This window comes from Mytilus trossulus, chromosome 8 (assembly GCF_036588685.1).
Source record: "Mytilus trossulus isolate FHL-02 chromosome 8, PNRI_Mtr1.1.1.hap1, whole genome shotgun sequence".
NCBI lineage: Eukaryota > Metazoa > Mollusca > Bivalvia > Mytilida > Mytilidae > Mytilus > Mytilus trossulus.
This window is the reverse complement of record NC_086380.1, coordinates 63,879,396-63,901,771: the sequence shown is the minus strand read 5'-3', so window position 1 is coordinate 63,901,771 and position 22,376 is coordinate 63,879,396. Positions and strand designations below refer to the sequence as shown.

At 31.5% G+C, this 22,376-nt stretch overlaps 1 protein-coding gene across 1 annotated transcript; it reads left to right on the top strand.

Annotated features, from left to right (window-relative positions):
• The first annotated feature begins 12,385 nt into the window (after positions 1–12,385).
• LOC134727854 (acyl-CoA dehydrogenase family member 11-like) lies at positions 12,386–22,173 on the top strand. The gene is made up of 8 exons (XM_063592249.1): positions 12,386–12,458; positions 13,927–14,014; positions 14,602–14,707; positions 15,532–15,672; positions 18,857–18,949; positions 20,062–20,332; positions 20,692–20,758; positions 21,798–22,173. The coding sequence occupies exons 1-8, from the start codon at positions 12,386–12,388 to the stop codon at positions 21,883–21,885; spliced, it is 927 nt and encodes a 308-aa protein (XP_063448319.1). The 3' UTR covers positions 21,886–22,173.
• The last annotated feature ends 203 nt before the right edge of the window (positions 22,174–22,376 follow it).

Here is a 22,376-nt window from a genome sequence, read left to right as displayed (position 1 = left end):
TTGTTTTGCTTTTATATTCCTTTATTTATATACTATCAATTTATGACAGTCTTCCAAAAAGCTTGCATTTTGGAAACGGAGAAGCGAACATCTTTACAAAATGTCCAAGCCAGGATGAATAAATAGGGTGTTGAATCTAAAAACAAATGGTATAGGCGCACAGAGAATTTAATTACTACTTTTTGTAAATTACAAGTATTGTCCAGAAAATATTTTCATCCATCTCTGTGATCAAAAGTTTGTTTGCGAAATTCGGACAAAGCCCCTTTGCAATCATAGCACAGTACTGACATTTCTAGTTAACTCACTTTTAAACAAAAGATCTATTACAATTCAATGGCGGATACAGGACTTTAAAAAAAAATGGGAAATTGGAATCTGAATGCTAAATCCGCGTCTGTATTAAAACATTTTGCCAGCGTTTCAAACTTAGTTTAAATATTGACAACTCGCCTAAAAAAGAATTTATCTATAATAATAACAATTGAAAGACGTATTTAGAAAAAAAAAATGTGTGGTGCAACTTAAAAAAAAACAAAAAAAAACATAGTTCATGTGGTGATCTCTCGATTTCTTTTATATATGTTGCATTTGGTGATTCATGGATGTCATTGCCCATATCCGATCTTTTTTATATAGTGGCCTAAAATGTAAAAACAAATATACTGTTTGCCTCGTAACACTTGTCCTGGGTCCGTTACTGAATATCAGATAAAGTGCATTTTATTGAATAAACAAGTTTTCAATAGTAACCTTGTTTTTTTAGAAAAAGACAATGTGGATTCTAGATTCAGACCCGTAGAGAACGGCGAAGTTGATGCGCAATCGAAACCATACATACCAGCCAATACAATTAAAAAGGCAAATTTGGGCAAAAAACATGTACAATTCATGGCGCCATGGTGCAATCTTGAACGCAGAAGAAGAAGAACGACTCATTCTACAGAAAGATTTACTTTGTCTTACTGATGCTGACATAATATCTCTGTTTCCCAAGTTTATAATGTCTGTCAGGAGAAAAGACTGTGGAGAATATAAAAGTGACACAATTTTTTCGATTATAACATCAATCCAAAAGTATTATGAAATTAATGGAAAAAAATATTTCGCTTCTTTCGGAACCAAAATTCAATAGCATTAGGAATTGCGTCAGCAACACCATGAGAGAAAAAGTACAAAAGGGAATTGGACTTTTTAAAAGACAGGCCCAGGTAATCCCGAAAGAAACGGAAACCATGTTGTGGGAAAACGGGTTTCTTGGATACGGGGATCCGGAAACCCTATTCCATACAATATTTTGGATTATAGGTATCAATTTTGGTCTAAGGGGTGGTCAAGAACATCGCGACCTTTCCATGGAAAACTTTAGGTTAGAGACAGCAGATAACGGGGAACAAGTTTTAGTTTATTGGGAAACAGTGTCAAAAACATACAGGGGAGGACTGGACCATAGAAACATAGAACCTCACACGGCCAGATCATTTCAAAATAGGCAGCAACCAGATAGGTGTCCTGTACACATTTTCAATACATACATCAAGAAATTACCATCAGAAAGAGCAAAGGAAGCTTTTTATTTTCAGCCCGTTTGGTTTTCGAAGCAACCAGTAGGGAAAACAAACTTGAAGTTGTTGTTAAAACTGTGATGGGAAAGGCAGACATAGATGGATTTTACACCAACCATTCTCTAAGGGCAACTACAGCAACTCGTCTATTTAACGCGAACATTCCGGAGCAGCTAATTAGGGAGCAAACTGGTCACCGGAGCAACGCTTTGTGGTCATACAGCCGACCATCTGAACCACAGAAGCGAAAAGTGTCCGAAATCTTGCAACTGGATGAAGATAGTTGCACCAGTATCGGACCGACCATGTCAAAAGAAGCAACCAACAGCAGCAGCCCTACTGCGGCTAAGCAAGCCACCACAATAAGTGCCGAGTCAGTTCCATCGTTTGTTTTCAACAATTCAAACATTAATATCTATTTTAGCAAGTGATGGTGATTAATGTAAATAATTTAATGAAAATAAAAGTGCTTTAAACGTAATACTATGTTGTCTGAGAAGGTACCATTCATAAAGGTTTAAAATTTAGATTTCAAGCAAAGGTGTATTTAAACCTATTTTTTTTATTCCAAATTGATGCTGAACATTTTTCTTACTATGAGATATAAAATCTTATATATTTTATATTGAACTATGTTTTTTTTAATATGTCACGAGACAATTTGTTGTGAACACTTTTAACTATCACTTCAGTTATTTTTATTGGCCAAAAAAATCTATTGTTATGAATAACAATGAACTCGGCTTTCTGGATGTAGAAGCAGGGGTTTCCAGAAACCCCGCTCATTACATCCTGTGGCCAAAATCCATTGTTATTCATAACAATAGATCTATTCAATTTACACTTGTTTCAGAAATAGAAACTGTGAGGTAGAACAATATAACTGGGGTGTAAATACAAGGAATGATTAGATTACTTAAAAAGGTGTCCATTCTTTTGTGCAAGAAAATCACATATCAATTGTGTATTTCGATTTTAAAGACCGTAAACTTTAATTTCAAGTTTAAACATGTTCAACATATTCTCTCATAACTCATATAGAAAACGCGTATTTAAAGAGCTTTAATCTCAATATGCTGTTAACAAATTTCGGAATGCAAAGTAAAATTAAAATATTTGTGTTCTATAAGAGTAGGAATTTGCTAATTATTTATTTGCACCTGAGATTCATATAAATAAAAAGCCGCTGTCCGGTGTACGAACTTGTTTTCGAACGACCCACAAAACTCCTTTTGAACGCTGAAGTTAAATAATCAATTATAATGTAATGCGATTATGATTTTTTTTTTATTTGACCAAACCGGGTTATGCATTTGAAATCTATGAAGAAACCGGGTTGTATACATTGACGAAACCGGCCAGTTCCATTTTGACATGACCCATTTCTTTCGTTCCATACACAGAGTTACAATTATTGAGATGCTCATAATAACCAAATTTGCAATCTCCGTGTCAATATATATCTTATTGTACCTTTCTTTCCGTACAATGTGAACAATTTAACGAGAAATTAAACAATTTCGAGGCAAGGTTCACTCAATTCGTCATTTTGACATGCATTTTGACTTATTTCTCCGTTAATATAGAACGGTTGTAGAAAATATTGCATCTCATAATAGAAAACAGTTGTATATGTATATATATTCTTCGATATCATAAAAAAAATAAAAAAATAAGGAGAAACCTACCTTTCTTTTGTCTATTGGTGTTCCGTCATTGTGCCGGATGTTAGATACCATTGAGTCCGAGCAAATTGTGCCGGTGTGGTTTATACACAGTGATACACTCGTGCAAAAGCATATAAGTTCTGTCAAGTACCTGATACGTCACCGGACGTTTTAATTCGTCTGCTTTAATAAAAATGTCTTTTTCATTAATGGTCAAATAACGCATGGAACTGTCATTGTCGAGGAAAAATGCATATGCAGCATTGCATAAAACTGATATGAAATGCACTGAAAATGCACTGAAAATGCACATTGATAAAAAATAGAAACAGGCAGATAAAAAAAAACGTAGATGTGAATGATAGAAAATGCAGAATTTGAAAAAAAAAACTGAATATGAAATATATTTTACTTAATATATATAAGTGTCCAAAATCAAAGTTATAATAGAAGAGTGGCTACAATGTTTTAGCAAACAAAGAACAAAGAGTGTCAAATATTAAAAATGACCCGATGAGTTAAAGTTTGCCTGGTTTATGAGTTCTGAGGAATCCCTGTTCTTAAACTTTTAAATCAACATCTTGTCTAATTATTTAAAACAAGACAGAAATTATTACAAGTACAATTATTGATCCACAGATTATTTCTTTTAATACAATATTATAGTTGTGTTTTGTAATTACAATAATATTAGTTAGAACTGACAGGTAAGCTTCGTGCAGTTTTAAGTATTATAGAACTTGGTCACTGACATAACTTATTATTAAATGTACCAGGTGGATTATATTGCTGGTCTTGATTAAATAGTTTGAGTTTTGTATTTATTTGCACTGTTTTCCATCTGTGTTTTTTTTAATATTTGCAACTGTTTTTCATAAGCATAGCAGTAATTTCATGCCAGCTTTAGCTGGCACTTATGGTAAAAGCATCGTGTTGGAAAAAAAAGAACAATAACTCTCTCCACAAGACACATCTAAAAAGTTTCGACATTCTCGTTAAATCTTGTACGATTATTTTTTAAATGGCTTTCGAATTTAACGTTTCAACGCCACTTGAAAAATCGGAATAATTTTGATGTAATTAAATACGATATTTATTTTGTTTACCAACACAAGAATTCTTTTTGGTAATTTGTATACTTTTTTAAAAATTTTATTGTACCACGGAAACACCATCTGACGCCATGTTTCGTCTGCGTCTTTCCATTATCAGTGAGGTCAAAACAAATTTCCTAAATAATCACAGGTATTTCATTTAAAAGTAAAAAAAAGTCATAATTAATGATATCATACGTATCGTAAAACTTCCGTCTAGCCATGGAAACACACACAAAAAACTCTGCAAGCAATACATATATATAAATATTTCACAATCTTCTAATTCTCTATTTTCTTTGGCAAACTCTCATCAAATGTTTTCACTGATTATGCCACATATCAGATATCTACCTTATACAGTCCAAGGAGATGGAAATTGTGTGGTTGTATCATGTTGTGCGTGGCGAAGCATCTTATTGCCTTTAGGTATGTACTTTTTTTTTTTATTTCGGTCATGAAAATACCCAAATTGCACCTATATTGTCATATATAGATATAGGAAGATGTGGTGTGAGTGCCAATGAGACAACTCTCCATCCAAATAACATTTTAAAAATTAAACCATTATAGGTTAAAGTACGGCTTTCAACACGGAGCCTTGGCTCACACCGAACAACAAGCTATAAAGGGCCCCAAAATTACTAGTGTAAAACCATTCAACCAACCTTTATTTTTACATACTGGTTCCCAGTTATGTTCTCTGTGTTCCATCTCAAAGAGACATAACTTGGGAATGTTACCAGTAAATATACACATGCATATTGTATAGTCATAGAAAAATTGGTTTGAACTGACCTCCAAATAATCCATGATTTTCTCATGAGGTCAGTACCCAAATCATCAATTACTAAGGAGCAAATTAAATATGTTACCAGCATCCCTTTCTTAAAAAAAATAATAGTTGAAGCATGAGATAATGTCAAATTGTTTGAATATTTGAAGAATTAAAACAAAACATCTGTTTATATTCCAGTTTAAAGGATTTGAAATAAAACAGGTAATGATGTATATGAAATTTGGGTACTGACCTCATGAGATAATCATGGATTATTTGGAGGTCATCAGGTCAAACCCATTTGTCTCTGACTATACATAAACCCAAAGTTAAACTTGTGTATCATGAACAAAGAAAGTCTACAAAATAAGCACAAATGGACTTTTTTCTGGTTTTCATAAAAAAGTTGGTGAAACAAACTGACAATATAGGTGCAATTTGGGTACTATCATGTTAGCAACTTCACTACTACAAATGTATTTTCATGACCGAAATAAAAAAAAAGTACAAACATAAAGCCATTGAGGTGCTTCGCCACGCACAGCCTAATACGACCATTAACGTATATTAAGCAAATGAAAAACACCATTATTTTTATGAAGTTAAAATCAAGCATTTTAATTTGGGACTCTTCAAATTTCAATATGGTCTAATTTGAAAACAGGTATCAGATAAACCCAAACTGTGTTATTCAGCAGCAGTCTCTTACTACAAATCTCCTTAATTTTATATGATAGTCCTACACATATATTAAAAACATGTTAATTTTTATGTTTTCTAGCTTCTCTCAAGTGAAAGTAGTACCTTTATTATCACTATGTATGTGTTGCGTTTCAATAAGAATTGTAACACTTTATAGGTTGCACTTTGTAAAAACAGCTGTTTCGCAAAACACTCCTCTTTTTGGGAGACCATGAATACTCATAAAAAAAAATTGTTTACATACTGGTTCCCAGTTATGCTTTCTGTGTTCCATCTCACAGAGACATAACTTGGGAATGTTACCAGTAAATATACACGTGCATATTGTTTACATTGAAATCTGTGGTAACCTTTCATTCGAGGTAGGGGTAGTTAAGAACATTATTGTAAGTTTGAACTCTGAGAAGTACAGAGCATATGAACGTTAAAAATATGCCACACAGCCCTATATTTTGACATTTGAAAGAAATTGTGGTGCATGTGAATTTTCAATTCTAGGATAAGAGTTTTTTTCAAAACTGCATAGTAAAAGTGGTAGAGTTTTAGCCGTAAAAGAAGTACCTATGGGAAATTGCATTGTCAATATTTACAGAAATGCAACCTATAGTGACTAAACAGTTTAAACAAATACTGTTCAAGAAACCAAACAAGAAGACAACTTGGAACTGCACCAGCCATGGCAGTATATACAATTGAGAAAGAAAATGGATAATGTTTCAAAGCGACAATAACCCGACAATAGAGCAGACAACAGCCAAAGGCCACCAATGTGTCTTCAAAGTAGTGAGAAATTTCCGCACCCGTAGTCGTCCTTCAGCTGGCTACTTAAAATATGTTTACTAGTACATTGATAGTAGGCGTCATTATAAACTATAAACACTCAGATCAGAATTGGATTGACAGTATGTAAGTTACATGTCTTTGGGAATATATATTGAGGACAGTTATTAATTATTCTACTGATATTGCAATTTAATCAATTTCTTTTTACTTTCTTGTAAAACAAATCACACAATAAGCGAAACATGCAAAAAGTCCCAACTTATATGTTATTACTGGAAGTTTCAAACAATGACAAGTGTTGTATGTACCAAATAATGTGCTTCGGTGAGAGAAAAAAATCATGTACAATTTTGGAAATTAAAGGCACAGAAGATCATTTTGCAGCGCACTGGCGCATGTCAGTTGTGAATTAACTTACCAAATATATTGTCTTTATCATGATACTGATGTCGACATTATCAAGGAGTACTCATCTTAGGAATACCCCAAATTTTGTAAAAAAAACAAAAATGTTTTACCATAACCCAAAAGCCAATTATAATCATCATTTTGTGTTTTAAACCTTCTAATACATTTTTTAATTAACTTATACTAAAGTTATTGTCTGGAAACTAAATGTGTCTTTTTGAAAACAACAACGAATTCGAAATGATTAAGCATTACTCGAAAACAAATGTTTGACATGCTTGTATTTCCCGTTTCCATTCCAAATTTTATAATTCTTTTTATTTAATTCTTTTAAAAGTAATCTAACAAAAAAAGTATATGCAAGAAATGAAATAAAACTGACTGTGAATTAGTACATGAAATTGATGAAGAACCCATCAACTTAAAAAGATCAGAAATACTAATGTTTTTTTTGTTCGAGTTAGATTTTTTCACTAAAGCCCTTCAGCGCTATTAATTAAAATTATTTAGTCAAAATTTAACACTAGTATTAAAGTTCTTCATAAAAAATTGGCAAATATTTTCACCAAATTGAAAACTACGGTGTACAGAGAAAAAAATCAACAGGTTTTTTTATAAAAGGTGATTTAGAAAAATTAAGCTATTAATGCTGAAATCTATTATAGGCAATAATTGAAATTTTCAAATTGAACAACAAAGCAAATTAATCAACATGAGCAAAATAGATAGCTGACATTGAAGATACATTTTTGCTCAGATGGCCCATGATAAAATGGGTACTAGAACAGGGACGCTACAATAACTAAAAATAAAATACATAAACTAAAATTAGAAAAAAAACCATACAAGACTTACAAGACTTGCAAAGGCCAGAGGCCCATGTCTTGGAACCAGCACAACAATGCAACGGGGTTACAAATGTTTTGTGAGACAACCCTCCTCTATACCACTTGCCAATGTAGAATAAAGAAATACCCAACAAAATGCATAGTCAAACTTATAATAGAACAAAAGAAAACTAACCAAAATAACTAAGCCAATGATACAAAAATTAATAAAGAACTACTAGTAGACAACACTTTATAAACAGGTATTGTTTTGAAAAGATTATCTTCTCCATTTCTGTGATTTAAGTTATAATTAAAGAGACTTGGTAGATTAGAATTATCTAGAAAAATATTGACAAGATTAATAAAGGCAACAGTAGTATACCGCTGTTGTAAACTCATAAATCCATGGACAAAAACATAATCGGGGTAACAAACTAAAACCGAGATAAAAATGAATCTACATAACTCAAATTGTAAAATTTCCCTTCAAATACATGTTTTTGAATTTTCTAAATTTGAATAGGCGATTAATTTGTTGCAACACAACAAGGTTATCTATCATTTGTTTACATTTGCTTTTCTTCCGTTTGTTCCGTTGATACAGTAAATACAGTCGGACGTATGATTTTTTTCGGGTTTTATGAAACTTCCAGCGTATTAGTTTATCTCGTTTACCTCACCTTTGACAGTTTAATATTGTCATGTCAACACGATACACACATTATTGTAGTTATACATACCTTTTTGATGATAAAACTAAACTTCAACTTCTAGCTAGGTAAACGGCAATTGTTAATTTATCGTAGATGTCTGCCTACTATCTATATATATGACAAGCATGTGACTTCACATCATCTAAATAAACATTGATATCCTTTTAATGACACATATATATATTTATACATGTATTTGTTTAACTGAAATGTTAAACCCCGCCACATTCTGTCTGTTTGTGCCTGTCCTAAGTAAAAAGCCTGTTATTCAATGGTTGTCGTTTGTTGTTGTGTTACTTATTTTTATTAAGTTAATTTGTTGGTACATAAATTAGACCTAGTTTTTTGGTACGAATATTTTTAAATTTGACATTTTGGGGTCTTTTAATAGCTGTTGCATATTTGTTTTTCGTTTACCTTTTTTACATAAATTAGGCTGTTGGTTTTCTCGTTTTATTTTCATTTTATTTTTTTTTACATTCAATTTGTCATTTCTTTGCCTTTTTAGCTGAATATGCCGTATAGGCTTTGCTTATTGTTTAAGTCCGTACGGTGACCTATACATGTTAATGTCTATGTCATATTGGTCTCTTGTGGAGAGTTATCTCATTTGCAATCATACCACCATTCCTTTTTTTATATTGAAGATAAACTTGTTCATTTTCGTTCTTGATCTATAACGTATAGTTTGCACACCGTTTATTATCATTGAAGAACCTACATTTAACACGAATTATCTTCACGACAACATAGTATATTCAGTATGTAATGGCGTATACTCGTTTGGATTCTATTGTCACATTTTGAGACAGGGCTCCTCGTCTATTTAAACTATGTGAGATGACAATATTTAACATCACAAAAAGCATGTTTTTCTAACTCATGAAATCTAGATTAGCACTCACATGATTATAGAATAATTACAATTTGAAATTCCCAATTTGACATATCTAATCAAAGCGCAAATATAATTGTCGTCAGGTCAATGACGTTTTCTATGATTAAAATATAGATTCGATCACTGTATCGAGTTTGATACGATATGTTTTCACTCGAGACAGTTACATTTTCAAATTTAAAACGGAAGGCTCGCAGATCCATGTCGTTGGCAAGTTATTTTCGATTTGTGAGTGTGACTGTCCCGCTTTTATCTTCGCCCCTCTTTTGAGAATAGAAACCAGGAATATGTCAGAGACAACAACTGCACTACAGAACAGAAATCAGCACAAGGCTTATAAAGAATCTGCAATTAAAAATTATAAAACAAAAATAACACAGATCCCAAATTTCATGGACAATAAAAAAAAATAAAAAAATGGCCAAACAATTTTATAAAATATGCATAAATAGTAATATTAATAGACCTTATTACCTATACGATTCAATAAAAATACACCAAACAAATATCCCTGGTAAAAAAAAATATTGAAAATATTTGATTATTTACTAATTGAAATAAGAAAAAAACAAACTATTTTGTTTTTGGTTTTCTATGACTCGAACAATTGAAAACTAGACATAGAAACCAAGATCAAAATTTTATGTTTGCGCTAACGCGAGTTTCGTCTACAAAATCCTCATCAGTGATGCTCCAATAAATTGTTATAAAAGGTATAAGGACAACTGGGTGTGTGATTTCCTCGGAAACGAAACGTCCACCAGCAATTACATCGACCCAATGGTAAACATTGTTATCAAAGGTACCAGGATTATAATCTAATAAGCCAGATGCACGTTTCGCATGTTTCGTTTGCATAAAACATGTAAAAAAAAATGCCAAATAAAGTACGAAAACACATTCCTCAAAGTTTTGCCAAACAATGCTGTATACCTTTTGCAAATTTGACCAAATCAAATTAATCAATTGAAAAAATGAAATTGCACTGAAACATATACTTGTACATGTAATTTAGTGGTTGTACAGAGGAAAATTGTCAGATTAAACTATCGTTGATGACCGAAATGGAAAGGAAAAGACGTTTATAATGCAATAAAGGGATTAAACTTTAACTTTATGCCTGTCTAATCATGTTTTAACAAAAAGAGACATTATTTTGGAAAGTTGATATGCACTACATTTTTTTCAAAGGTCAAAATATGGAACTGTGCGGCATATTTTTAACATTTATATGCCCCGAACTTCTCAAAGAAGAGTGACAGAACGTAAAAAAAGTCAAACTTATAAATCGAAAATAAACTGAGCCATGACCAAAAAAGTAAAAAAAAAAACAACCAACAGACAAATCAATAGTACACATTACAAAACATAGTAAAAAACGTAAAAACATTGAACAACACGAACACCACCTAAAACTAGGTCATTTAGGTGCTCCGATCTAAACGTTTACTCTTATTTCAAAATTCTGCACTATCCCTCTCTTAACTTTGAATTTTCCTCATTATTTAATTCCACCATCTACCATGTGAATGTATACTGGTAAAATATCCCGATCATATGATCTCTATGGTATGAAACATATAGATCATATTTTGAGCAATTAAGTAATCAAATCAAAATATCTATGGATATTATATATCTCCCAAACCGGGGTATGTATTTAAAAATTGCAACCTTTACGTCTAATTACTGATTTACCAAAGGTTTGTAATCAGATATTGACAAAAAAACAATTTTCATCAATCCTATTTAGTTTGAATTTAATATACCACTTTCTTTATAATTGTAATATCGTCAATTAATTTTTTGTCACATCAGGTTGCATACAAAAACGGTAAAAAAAAAGTCTTTGAATTTGACCGTTGTAGACATTTTATTCTACATTTCATTGCAATAGAAAAAAATCTCTGGCATAGGTATAAATATATTTAAGAAATAATATTTTATTCACCTGTGCACTTTATTGTGGGACGACGTGTTATCATGAATGAAAAGTTTTATTGAGTGATGCAATTGCTTACGGAATAACACGTGGTGTGCAGTTAGCCTATCAAAGTAAGGTATTATAATGAAATATAAATCTAATGTAATTATATGTATATAGATATAGGAAGATGTGGTGTGAGTGTCAATGAGACAACTCTCCATCCAAATAACAATTTAAAAAGTAAACCATAATAGGTTAAAGTACAGCCTTCAACACGGAGCCTTGGCTCACAACGAACAACAAGCTATAAAGGGCCCCAAAATAACTAGTGTAAAACCATTCAAACGGGAAAACAAACGGTCTTATCTATATGAACAAAACGAGAAACGAGAAACACGTATATATTACATAAACAAACGACAACTACTGTACATCAGATTTCTGACTTAGGACAGGTGCAAACATTTGCAGCGGGATTAAACCTTTTAATGGATCCAAACCTTCTCCCTTTTTCTGAAACAATAGCATAATATCACAACATAGAAAAACATACCATAACATATCAATTGGCAGACTTAACTCAATCAAAAAACGTATGATTACACAATGAACGAATAAATTTGATCTGCGATATCTGAATACAAATGCACAGTTAAACAAATATTAGAGACAAACATTCATGACCAAAAAGCGAACAAACAAATTTAAACACAGGACATCACTGAGATATATTTAACCAATCAATGTTCACTTTAGAAAAAAAACGTTTTTTTTATAATCTTGAAGTTTATACAAATGTTGTAAGAATAGGTGAAAAATTGAAGATATTACAAATAATCAACGCTGGTGTACAGACAAGATCCATATAAATAAAAAATAACAAAAAAGCATCATAAACAGTATGAACAGGTCGAATTAACAAGAAAATACTTGAAAAGAAATGTATATATATTGGTCATGTTGGTTCTTCATTACATTTAGTTGGAGTTCCCATAGAAGATTTTGAAAACTCGAGGTAACATGGTTATTAAAGGTTGTAAAAAGGAAGAAATAGGTGCAAATTTAGTAGGTTACATTGTAGCCGCTAGAGACGGTTATTTTCTTATATGCAATGAAATATCAGGTACATGTATAGTTTACTTATTATTTTTCTATTTTTCTCATTGGAAACAAAGATTGATTATAAATATATTTCATATCCTCTTTTCAAAAACTGAATTGTTGATTTGGTTAACTTTGTTTTGGCTTTGGTATAATATTAATGACATATTCACCATTTCCATTCTCAATTTTAATCTAAAATCAAATTGACCATCTTCGTAGTAATAACACGCTTTAACGCTTGTTAGTTTCTGTTTATATAGAGGATAATTTTACAGTCTATTGATATTTTATCGTGTGTTTTCTATATTGTGATGTTATACTATTGTTTCGGAAAAAGGGAGAAGGCTTGGTACCAATAAAACGTTTAATCCCGCTGCAAATGTTTTCACCTGTCCAAAGTCAGGAATTTGATGTACAGTAGCTGTCGTAATGTAATTTATACGAGTTTTTTGTTTCTCGTTTTTTTTATATAGATTAGACAGTTGATTTTTTTTTCTCGGTTGAATGGTTTTACACTAGTAATTTTTTGGGCCCTTTATAGCTTGTTGTTTGGTGTGAGCTAATGTTCCGTGTTGAAGGCCGTACATTGACCTATAATGGTTTACTTTTATAAATTGTTATTTGGATGGATAGTTATTTCATTGACACTCATACCACATCTTCCTTAAGGTCTAAATTATAATTCATATATTTTTTTGATAATTTGCCAAAGTATAATTTATAACCTGCTTCTTAAAAAACATTAATGCAAATAATGGGTCACCGGACTTATTCTCACACTACAGGTTGTGCAAAATTGTCAGATTTTGTATAGAATATGCATTGAAAACACAGTTTTCCTCATTAAAACGAAAACTTCACCAAAGAATTTTAAGATAAAATATGAAAAGATGGCTGCAATATTATTTTTATCAGATAAGAAAAAGAAAAATGGGAGTCATTGAAGTCGTTTTCTTGCTACATATAAAATGGTTTAATTCCTAACACATTCTATTGTAAAAATAACACAATCTGAATTATCTGCCATTTGAGCTATCTCCCCTTATTTGGCAACTATGAACAAAATTGAATCAAACAAAAGTATGCGTGTTTTTGTAAAATACAACCAAAATATAATAAAACGTGGTATTTTCTATATTATATACATATTCATTACCTACTAATCTCAAATTTGCACACTTAATAAAAGAGTATGACCTTGTTTTCTAGTATTTCTAAATCCAAGATAGAGGAAGACACCTTATTTACCTCAATTTATAAAGTCTGCAAACAATGTTAAAAGTGCAAAATAACAAAGACTTGTAGGGAAATTCAATGTGATTTTACAACCATGGATTCCTAAAATTGTACGAAATCTTTGTTTGTTAACAGTTCTAACAAAAATGGCCAAAAGGATAAAAAGACCTTTCGTTAATATGTGATTAATTTTTGAGACATTCACACTTTGTACATTTCAGACCTAGGCAAAGGTGTGGCAGGAATTTCCAGTATGTTAACATTGACAAGAATACACAATGCTGTAGCTGCATGTTTAAGTATGAGAAAGTGAGTCTAAATTTATTTCAGCTCACCTTTTCACAGAACCAAAGATTGGCTGTCTAATTAATGTGTTTTTTCCCTTCATTATCTAACCTCTATTGGTAATAGGAACATTGATGAAGTTATACACTATACATTCAGAAATTAACGTGTGCATTTAGAAATGCAAAACTAGTAGAAAAAATATGTTATGTAATTATTGACCTTAATTAGCTCACAATTTGATGAGGGAAAATCACAACTAGAACTATGAATGCAAGTTTTTATTAATGTGAACCTAATACAAAAACTGACATATCTTCACATTAATAAAAATAGTACAATAATTTTTGAATTTATGGTAATCATTTTACATACTGCATGTACTGGGGAGGCAGTTATAAGGACTTTTGAACGGATACTAGTGGTAAAGTTTATTTACCTAGTTGATTACAAAATCAGTGAAGGAATTTTTTGCTCAGTGTGCTTGAAGACCTCCTAGTGGGCTCAAAAATATAATCATAGATTTTCAGATTTTTAAAAAAGTTAAATGATGAGATATTTCATTGTGGTAGTAATATAGGTACTGTTAAAATATACAGGTATATTTTCAGATTATTAATGTTATCTAAAGACTACAGTTTAAAGAGAGAAGCTTTTGGTAATCGACTGTACAATTATCCTTTACATGTCCAGACGTCGACACTAGCCAGATTGGATGTGATTATTCCTTGAATGCTCAGTTTGATATTAGATTGTTTCTAAACATTATATCAAAGCCAAAAATAAATCAATAATTAAATTTTTGAAAAGAATAAGGTTTGGTACCATTGAAATGTTTAATCCCGCTGCAATTGTTTGTGTTTGCACCTGTCCAAAGTCAGGAATGTGATGTTCATAAATTGTCGTCTGTTTATGTGGTTCATTAATTTTACTCGTTTCCTGTTTTTGTATAGATTAGACTGGATTTCCGTTTTGAATGGTTTTACATTTTGAAGTGATTTTTGGGGTCCTTTATAGCTGGCTGTTCAGTGTGAGCCAAGGCTACATGTTGAAGACTGTACCTTGATCTATAATGGTTAACTTTTATAAGTGCTTTTTAGGTTGGAGAGTTGTCTCATTGGTACTCATACCATATTATCCTATATCTATGACATATATATATATTATTTAGTTGATCTGTAATATTCCATTTTTATGCTTTATATATCATGTTACTATGCTATAGAAAAAAATAAAGAGGAAAGGTAGCAACTGTCCACCGAATGATTGATTTAATTCGAGATGAGGTGGTTGAGTGGTCTAGGACACTGGACATAGTGCAAACAAATTTGATGTCACAATGTCTCAGTAGCATTGAGTTCGAAATGACAGGAAAGATTAAAAAATTGTGGAGGATTCAACATTATTGGTCTTTTAATTAAACAAATTATATAAACAGAATGTGTTTTCAGCCTTGTATCACCATCACTCTTTTTTATCATTCTATGAAGTCTTGACTGATGGTTGATATGGTTGCGGTAAGATGTTCTTTTTATTAACAGACTGAAGTGAGAGCTGCCACCTTATTTGTTTTCCAAGCTGTGTCGCTGTTAAGTAAACAAGAGAGTGGTTTAGCAACTGAAGATGAATTACACTTACTAAGATTACTCACTCCCCTGATCAAGTTATACACAGGTAAACAGGTAAGTTACAAGTAAACATACCGCATCAAGGTCCCACCATCATAATATTGAAGTGTAAATGGTCCCACTTTTAAATTTTGACTGTCATTTTATTTTTGCCTATTCAGACTTGATGTGTAAATAAAAAGTAAGTAATTGAGTAATGACTTTATTTAAAGAGGGTGACTCAATTAGCGTTCACTCATCTACAACGTGTCTCTCACTAAGAGCAAAAAGTACCTACATGGTCTGTGTTTATTATCTTTGTCTGTCTAAATCAATATCTAAAACATTTATGAACCAATGGTTTTTATACGACTGCAACATTTGAAAAAAACTTCGTCGTATATTGCTATCACGTTGGGTGTCGTCGTCGTTGTCGTCGTCGTCGTTGTCGTCGTCGTCATCGTTGTCGTCCGAATACTTTTAATTTTCGCACTCTAACTTTAGTAAAGGTGAATAGAAATCTATGAAATTTTAACACAAGGTTCATGACCACAAAAGAAAAGGTTGGGATTGATTTTGGGAGTTTTGGTCCCAACATTTTAGGAATTAGGGGCCAAAAAGGGCCCAATTAAGCATTTTCTTGGTTTTCGCACTATAACTTTAGTTTAAGTTAATAGAAATCTATGAAATTTTGACATATGGTTTATGAGCACAAAAGAAAGGTTGGGATTGATTTTAGGAGTTTTGGTTCCAACAGTTTAGGATTAAGGGGCCCAAAAAGGGCCCAAAAAAGCATTATTCTTGGTTTTCGCACCATAACTTTAGTTTAAGTAAATAGAAACTAATGTTTTAAACACAATGTTTATGACCACAAAAGGAAGGTTGGTAGTGATTTTGGGAGTTTAGGTCCCAACAGTTTAGAAATTAGGGGCCAAAAAGGGACCCAAATAAGCATTTTTCTTGGTTTTCGCACCATAACTTTAGTATAAGTAAATAGAAATCTATGAAATTTAAACACAAGGTTTATGACCATAAAAGGAAGGTTGGTATTGATTTTGGGAGTTTTGGTCCCAACAGTTTAGGATTAAGGGGCCCAAAGGGTCCAAAACTAAACTTTGTTTGATTTCATCAAAAATTGAATAATTGGGGTTCTTTGATATGACGAATGTAACTGTGTATGTAGATTCTTAATTTTTGGTTCCATTTTCAAATTGGTCTACATTAAGGTCCAAAGGGTCCAAAATTAAACTTAGTTTGATTTTGAAAAATTGAATCGGTTGGGTTCTTTGATATGCTGAATCTAAAAATGTACTTAGATTTTTTATTATTGGCCCAGTTTTCAAGTTGGTCCAAATCGGGGTCAAAATTAAACTTTTTTTGATTTCATCAAAAATTTAATAAATGGGGTTATTTGATATGCCAAATCTAACTGTGTATGTAGATTCTTCATTTTTGGTCCCGTTTTCTAATTGGTCTACATTTAAGTCCAAAGGGTCCAAAATTAAACTTTTGATTCTAACAAAAATTGAATTCTTGGGGTTCTTTGATATGCTGAATTCAAACATGAACTTAGATTTTTGATTATGGGCCAAGTTTTTAAGTTGGTCCAAATCAGGATCTAAAATTATTATATTTAGTATTGTGCAATAGCAAGAAAGTTTCAATTGCACAGTACTCAGCAATAACAAGAAATCTTCAATTGCACACTATTGTGCAATAGCAAGAAATTTTCATTTGCACAGTATTGCGCAATAGCAAGAAATCTTCAATTGCACAGTATTGTGCAATAGCAAGTATTTTAAATTGCACAGTATTGCGCAATAGCAAGAAATATATAATTGCACAATATTGTGCAATAGCAAGAAATTTTTCACATTTGAAATTTCATAAATGTAGAGAAAAATTTTCAAACATTCTTTTGAGAGGATTAATATTTAACAGCATAGTGAATTGCTCAAAGGCAAAACAAAATGTTTAAGTTCATTAGACCACATTCATTCTGTGTCAGAAACCTATGCTGTGTCAACTATTTAATCACAATCCAAGTTTAGAGCTGAATCCAGCTTGAATGTTTTGTCCATACTTGCCCCAACCGTTCAGGGTTCAACCTCTGCGGTCGTATAAAGCTGCGCCCTGCGGAGCATCTGGTTTTTGTATGCATATGCAACCTTGAAACTCCCACCTGTCTAATTACATATAGTTATTTCTTGTTTTGAGTTTTTTTTTAATAATCATCTGACAATAGTACTACATGTATTGTAATGTGGAAAGTCTGTCTGCTTTGTCCAAAAAAAAAATGGTAAGGCATCCTGCACTAATTTTATTCTACATTATTGATATGCTTAGATTTGAGCTCACTTTTCTCTAATAACTTCTTGTAAGGTTGCAACTTGAGATACATGACAATCGGTTATGATACTGAAAATGATGGCAGTGATGGATTGTTGTTTAACATTCCGCAGCAAATAGAATGTTTCTTGAGGGGAAGAGAAGAACACTATAATGTGATATTTATATCAACCTTTCTTTGTTCTTATCTGACTCTCAGCAATTTGTTAAGGAGCTAGTTTATAAGGTATCAGTCATCTGGAAAAACATGTACCCAAGACATCTTTATTTAGACTCTGTGTGCTGACTAGGCTTGAGCTCTTCCTCTTGAAATGACTCGATTTTAGAAAAAGAACCAGAAAATATCTTCTTTCAAGACAACTGTTTTACATGGTCTTAGGCAGAAAACTGGCTATCCTACAACTGGTCAATTAAAATTACCTATTATATTTTAAAGGATGATGTATACACATTGATACATTATAAACAATAACTGGTACCTGATTCAATGTTGGTACCAGTATTTTTGTTTGATAATACTAACTAGACAAGTACAGAAACTATTTATGATTATTGCTTAAAACGTCACACACTTGTTACATTGTGTACTTATATTAATCTGAAGATCTGTATATTTTTTCCTGATTATTTATTTCATTTTTGAGTGTTTGAATTTATATTGAGCTTCTTGGTTAAAATATGTTGCGAGCAATTTTTTTTTCTGTCTCTTAAATAAACTTCTATTTGAGCAGGAATAAGGAATGAGTCAGGATATACTTAGCATGACATCCTGTACAACATCCCTATTTTTCTAAAAAACAGTTTTAATGTTTTTTTTCACAAGACAACAGGCCTTTTATGCACTCGTGGCACAGATGTTTATTTTCTTATTTAATGTTTTTATTTATTATGGCTGTATTATTATTTTAAGGCTATGGCAGCAAGTTCAGAAGGTTTGGAAAGTTTTGGATGTCAAGGTTATAGAAAGGAGACTGGGTTACCAAATTTTCTTAGAGACGCTCAGGTAAGAATTTTGTTGATTATTTTTCTGGTATCAAAACAAAGTATACCGTGCTAGAAATGAAATAGTCGTTTTGATATGAACAGATAATAAAACACCAAACAATAGATTTATTAAGATATGTGCAGTTTCTCAGTCAGATTTTAGACATGAAAAAGTATATTTATTTCCCGCTTTGAATAAAACGGGGTTTACTGTTTTACCTCTGTCTGTCTGTCCATCCATCCATCCGTAAGTGAGTCAGTCCATCTGTCCCATGAATATTTTCGTTGCATTTTTCTCAGGGACTACTTTACAAGGATTTCTGAAATTTAGTTTCAGTGTTTATGTAAGTCAGTTATACCGTGTGGTGCGTTTTCAGATTCATCACTAAACAAATCCCTGTTTACGGATAAATTGTATCATTTTACACATGATAGCCAAGTTGAAAATTTTCATCACATTTTTCTCAGGAACTACTTGACAAGGAATTCTGAAATTTGGTTACATGGTTTATATAAGTCACCTTTATCGTGTGATGCGCTTCAGATTCATCACTTGACAACTTCCTGTTAAGGAAATATTTCGGAGGGGGTATCATCAGTAGCAGTAGCTCACAAATTTACTTGTTTGTACTGCTCTGAAATTTTGCCTGTATTCAATTGATATCCTCAGCTTACATTCAAGAGTGATTGAATTATTTGCAGAAGATAAAAAAAAACATCAGTATTCTTAAAATTTACTGAACACTATGTATTGAAACTTCACAATCCTGAATTCATTAAGACGAAAAATTCTGGGAAAAACATTAGAATTTTTTTTGAAATTAACATTGTGGCTATGCAAAATTGCTTTTATAAGCATTAAAATTGAGAATAGAATGTGGAATATGTCAAAGAGACAACAACCCAACCAAAGAGCAGATAACAGCCTTCAACTTGGCAGCGAGAAAATCCTGCACCCGGAAGTGGGCCTCAGCTGGCCCCTAAATAAAAATGTGTATTAGTTCAGTGAAAATGGACATCACACAAAACTCCAAAACATATAAATGAACAACATACAAGACTACTAAGACTTGGGACAGGCCGGAAAATTGCGGAAATATACTTAAACTTGTATCATTTTTATTTACCCAGGTGTTGACTATATGGGAAGGAACAACAAATATTCTGTCTTTAGATGTGTTAAGATGTATCAGTAAATCAAATGGTCAGGCATTGATATCTTTGAAAAATGATGTTGACAATAAACTATCCAGTACACCTTCAGAGTTATCGAAAGAAGCAGAGAAGTTACAAATGGCTTTGAAATCAGTTTTGCAATTTATTACAAAAAATCAGGAAAATGTGGATGTTTTGACTTTTGCTGCCAGAGATTTGTCTTATAGTTTGTCTAGAATATACATGGGTAAGTATAAATTTAATCTGATTTATCTTAATATATCACAAGCGACTGAAAATGACTGATGCAGAAATGCAATTTATATGTATGACTAAATGATATTTTAGTTCATTGTAGTTTTTTTTTATACCACATCTTTTTATTTGAATATTGTTCATGTATCAAACTTTTTCTTGAGTAAGTGTTCAAATGCCAATTTTAATTTTAATTATTAAAGAGGAGATTTTATATTTATAAGGAGAGGCTACAACTATGTAGGGGATGACGTTCTTTTAAAAAAAAGATTGACAGATTTGAAAATGTATGTAAAGATGAAAATGTCTGACAATTGTTTCACAATTGACCATTTACTTCATTTGTTTCAGGAACATTAATGATTGAACATACAGCAAGCTGTGGAATGTCACCATTTGATATCTATGCATGTAAAAGGTAAGAATGTCAATATGGTATAAAACAGAAACTAATGACCACTGTAAAAGATAGTTAGTTTTATGATGTCAGTTTTGTTTAATTGCCAAAAAAAGTTGATGTGTTTGGTTTACAGCAAACAAAAATATAAAAATACAATGGAAGGGCAGACACGAAAATAAAAGACTGATATGTTTTCGGTCCGTGGTAAATTTGAAGAAAAAAATTAGAGGTTATACATTTTCTACATCCAACTTGAAAGATACCCATTTTGTCGACTAGATATTTAACTGTTCTGCTTAACTATGTACTACATGTAGATACATTGAAAACTTATTCAAATGGTGTTTTGAAAATAAAAAAAAACACTTTGTTATTGAGAAGAACATAGTAATTTTGTTTGTTTCTATTAAATTTTGAATTTTTAGTCACTATAGTAAACATTACAGTAAGCATTTATTGCCTTCTTTAACAAAGGGCTTCTTTTGTTCTATTTCAACTGGGTTTCTGACTGTAAAGTCAATATTTTGATGGGGTTCATGTAATGATTAAACTCACAAAAAAAGAATGTCATTTTACCATACAGTTACTTCAACAAACATTTATTTTCATTTTGTAAAGTTGTTATTTCAGTAAAAAGGCAACACAAATGTTGTTATGTGATCTCTTAGAAAGGAGATCTTACAGCAGCATAAAAATAATTACAAGCAAAAGAAATGGTAAAACTTTAAACAAAAAAAGTTTACTGTAGTTTTATTATTATTCATTGCCATTGGGTAACACTTTTGTTGGATATTTTTGGGTCATGTTAACCACTTGATATAATTTAAATGTTTAATGAATTACAGATTTGTAATAAGTTTGGCAAATCCACAAATTCAAATAACCAGAAAATATGCATGTTTTTCTCAATCCACGAAAATTAATTAATTCACTGTATCTACTATTGCAATGAAAAACATAGCTTAGAACTGGACAATGAACTGAAATATGTGGAATTATTTTGAAACCTTTTTGAATTGGAAAAAAGCAAAACATTGATTTATTCCTTTTTTTTCAGATGGTGTGAGCAACAATTATCTTTAGTATCTAACCAAGATCAGTACAGTAAACAAAGCTCTGATATGGACAAAGAACTTGTTTATTGATGATGGTCATTCCCCAGAAATCTGTTTATATATCTGTGATATAATGAACTTGATTTTGTTGATCATGATTTAAGGGGAAATTTGTTTTCCCTGTGTGTGAAAAATAATGATGAAAACATATTTTAATTGACTGTGATCTAGTTGAAATTTTTACAAGTATTGAAGTGTAAAGTCTTTCTTAAAAACATAAAACTAGTTACTGTATAACGTTAAAATAGATTACAAATGTGAACAATATTATTGAATATATGTTGCTGATGATGTGAAAATCATTACTGAAGATGTAGACTATGGAAATATATTGATGATTATTGTTAATTTTAAAATAAATCAATCTGGCATCTATCTATTATGGAATTCATAGTAAGTCATATTCTGCAATAAGACACATTCAGCGAGAAGTATAGTAAATACATATTCTATAAAGTGTGGGTTCTCAATGTTTTTCTGTTGGTCTTTTTCATTTTTAGCCATGGCATTGTCAGTTTGTT

Excerpts from the sequence above, each read along its gene's own strand:
- LOC134727854 (XM_063592249.1), top strand. The coding sequence starts at position 12,386 with ATGGTTATTAAAGGTTGTAAAAAGGAAGAAATAGGTGCAAATTTAGTA. Across the intron at positions 12,459-13,926 it reads CATTGTAGCCGCTAGAGACG|ACCTAGGCAAAGGTGTGGCA; the intron begins GTTATTTTCTTA and ends TGTACATTTCAG. Across the intron at positions 15,673-18,856 it reads AGTTATACACAGGTAAACAG|GCTATGGCAGCAAGTTCAGA; the intron begins GTAAGTTACAAG and ends TATTATTTTAAG.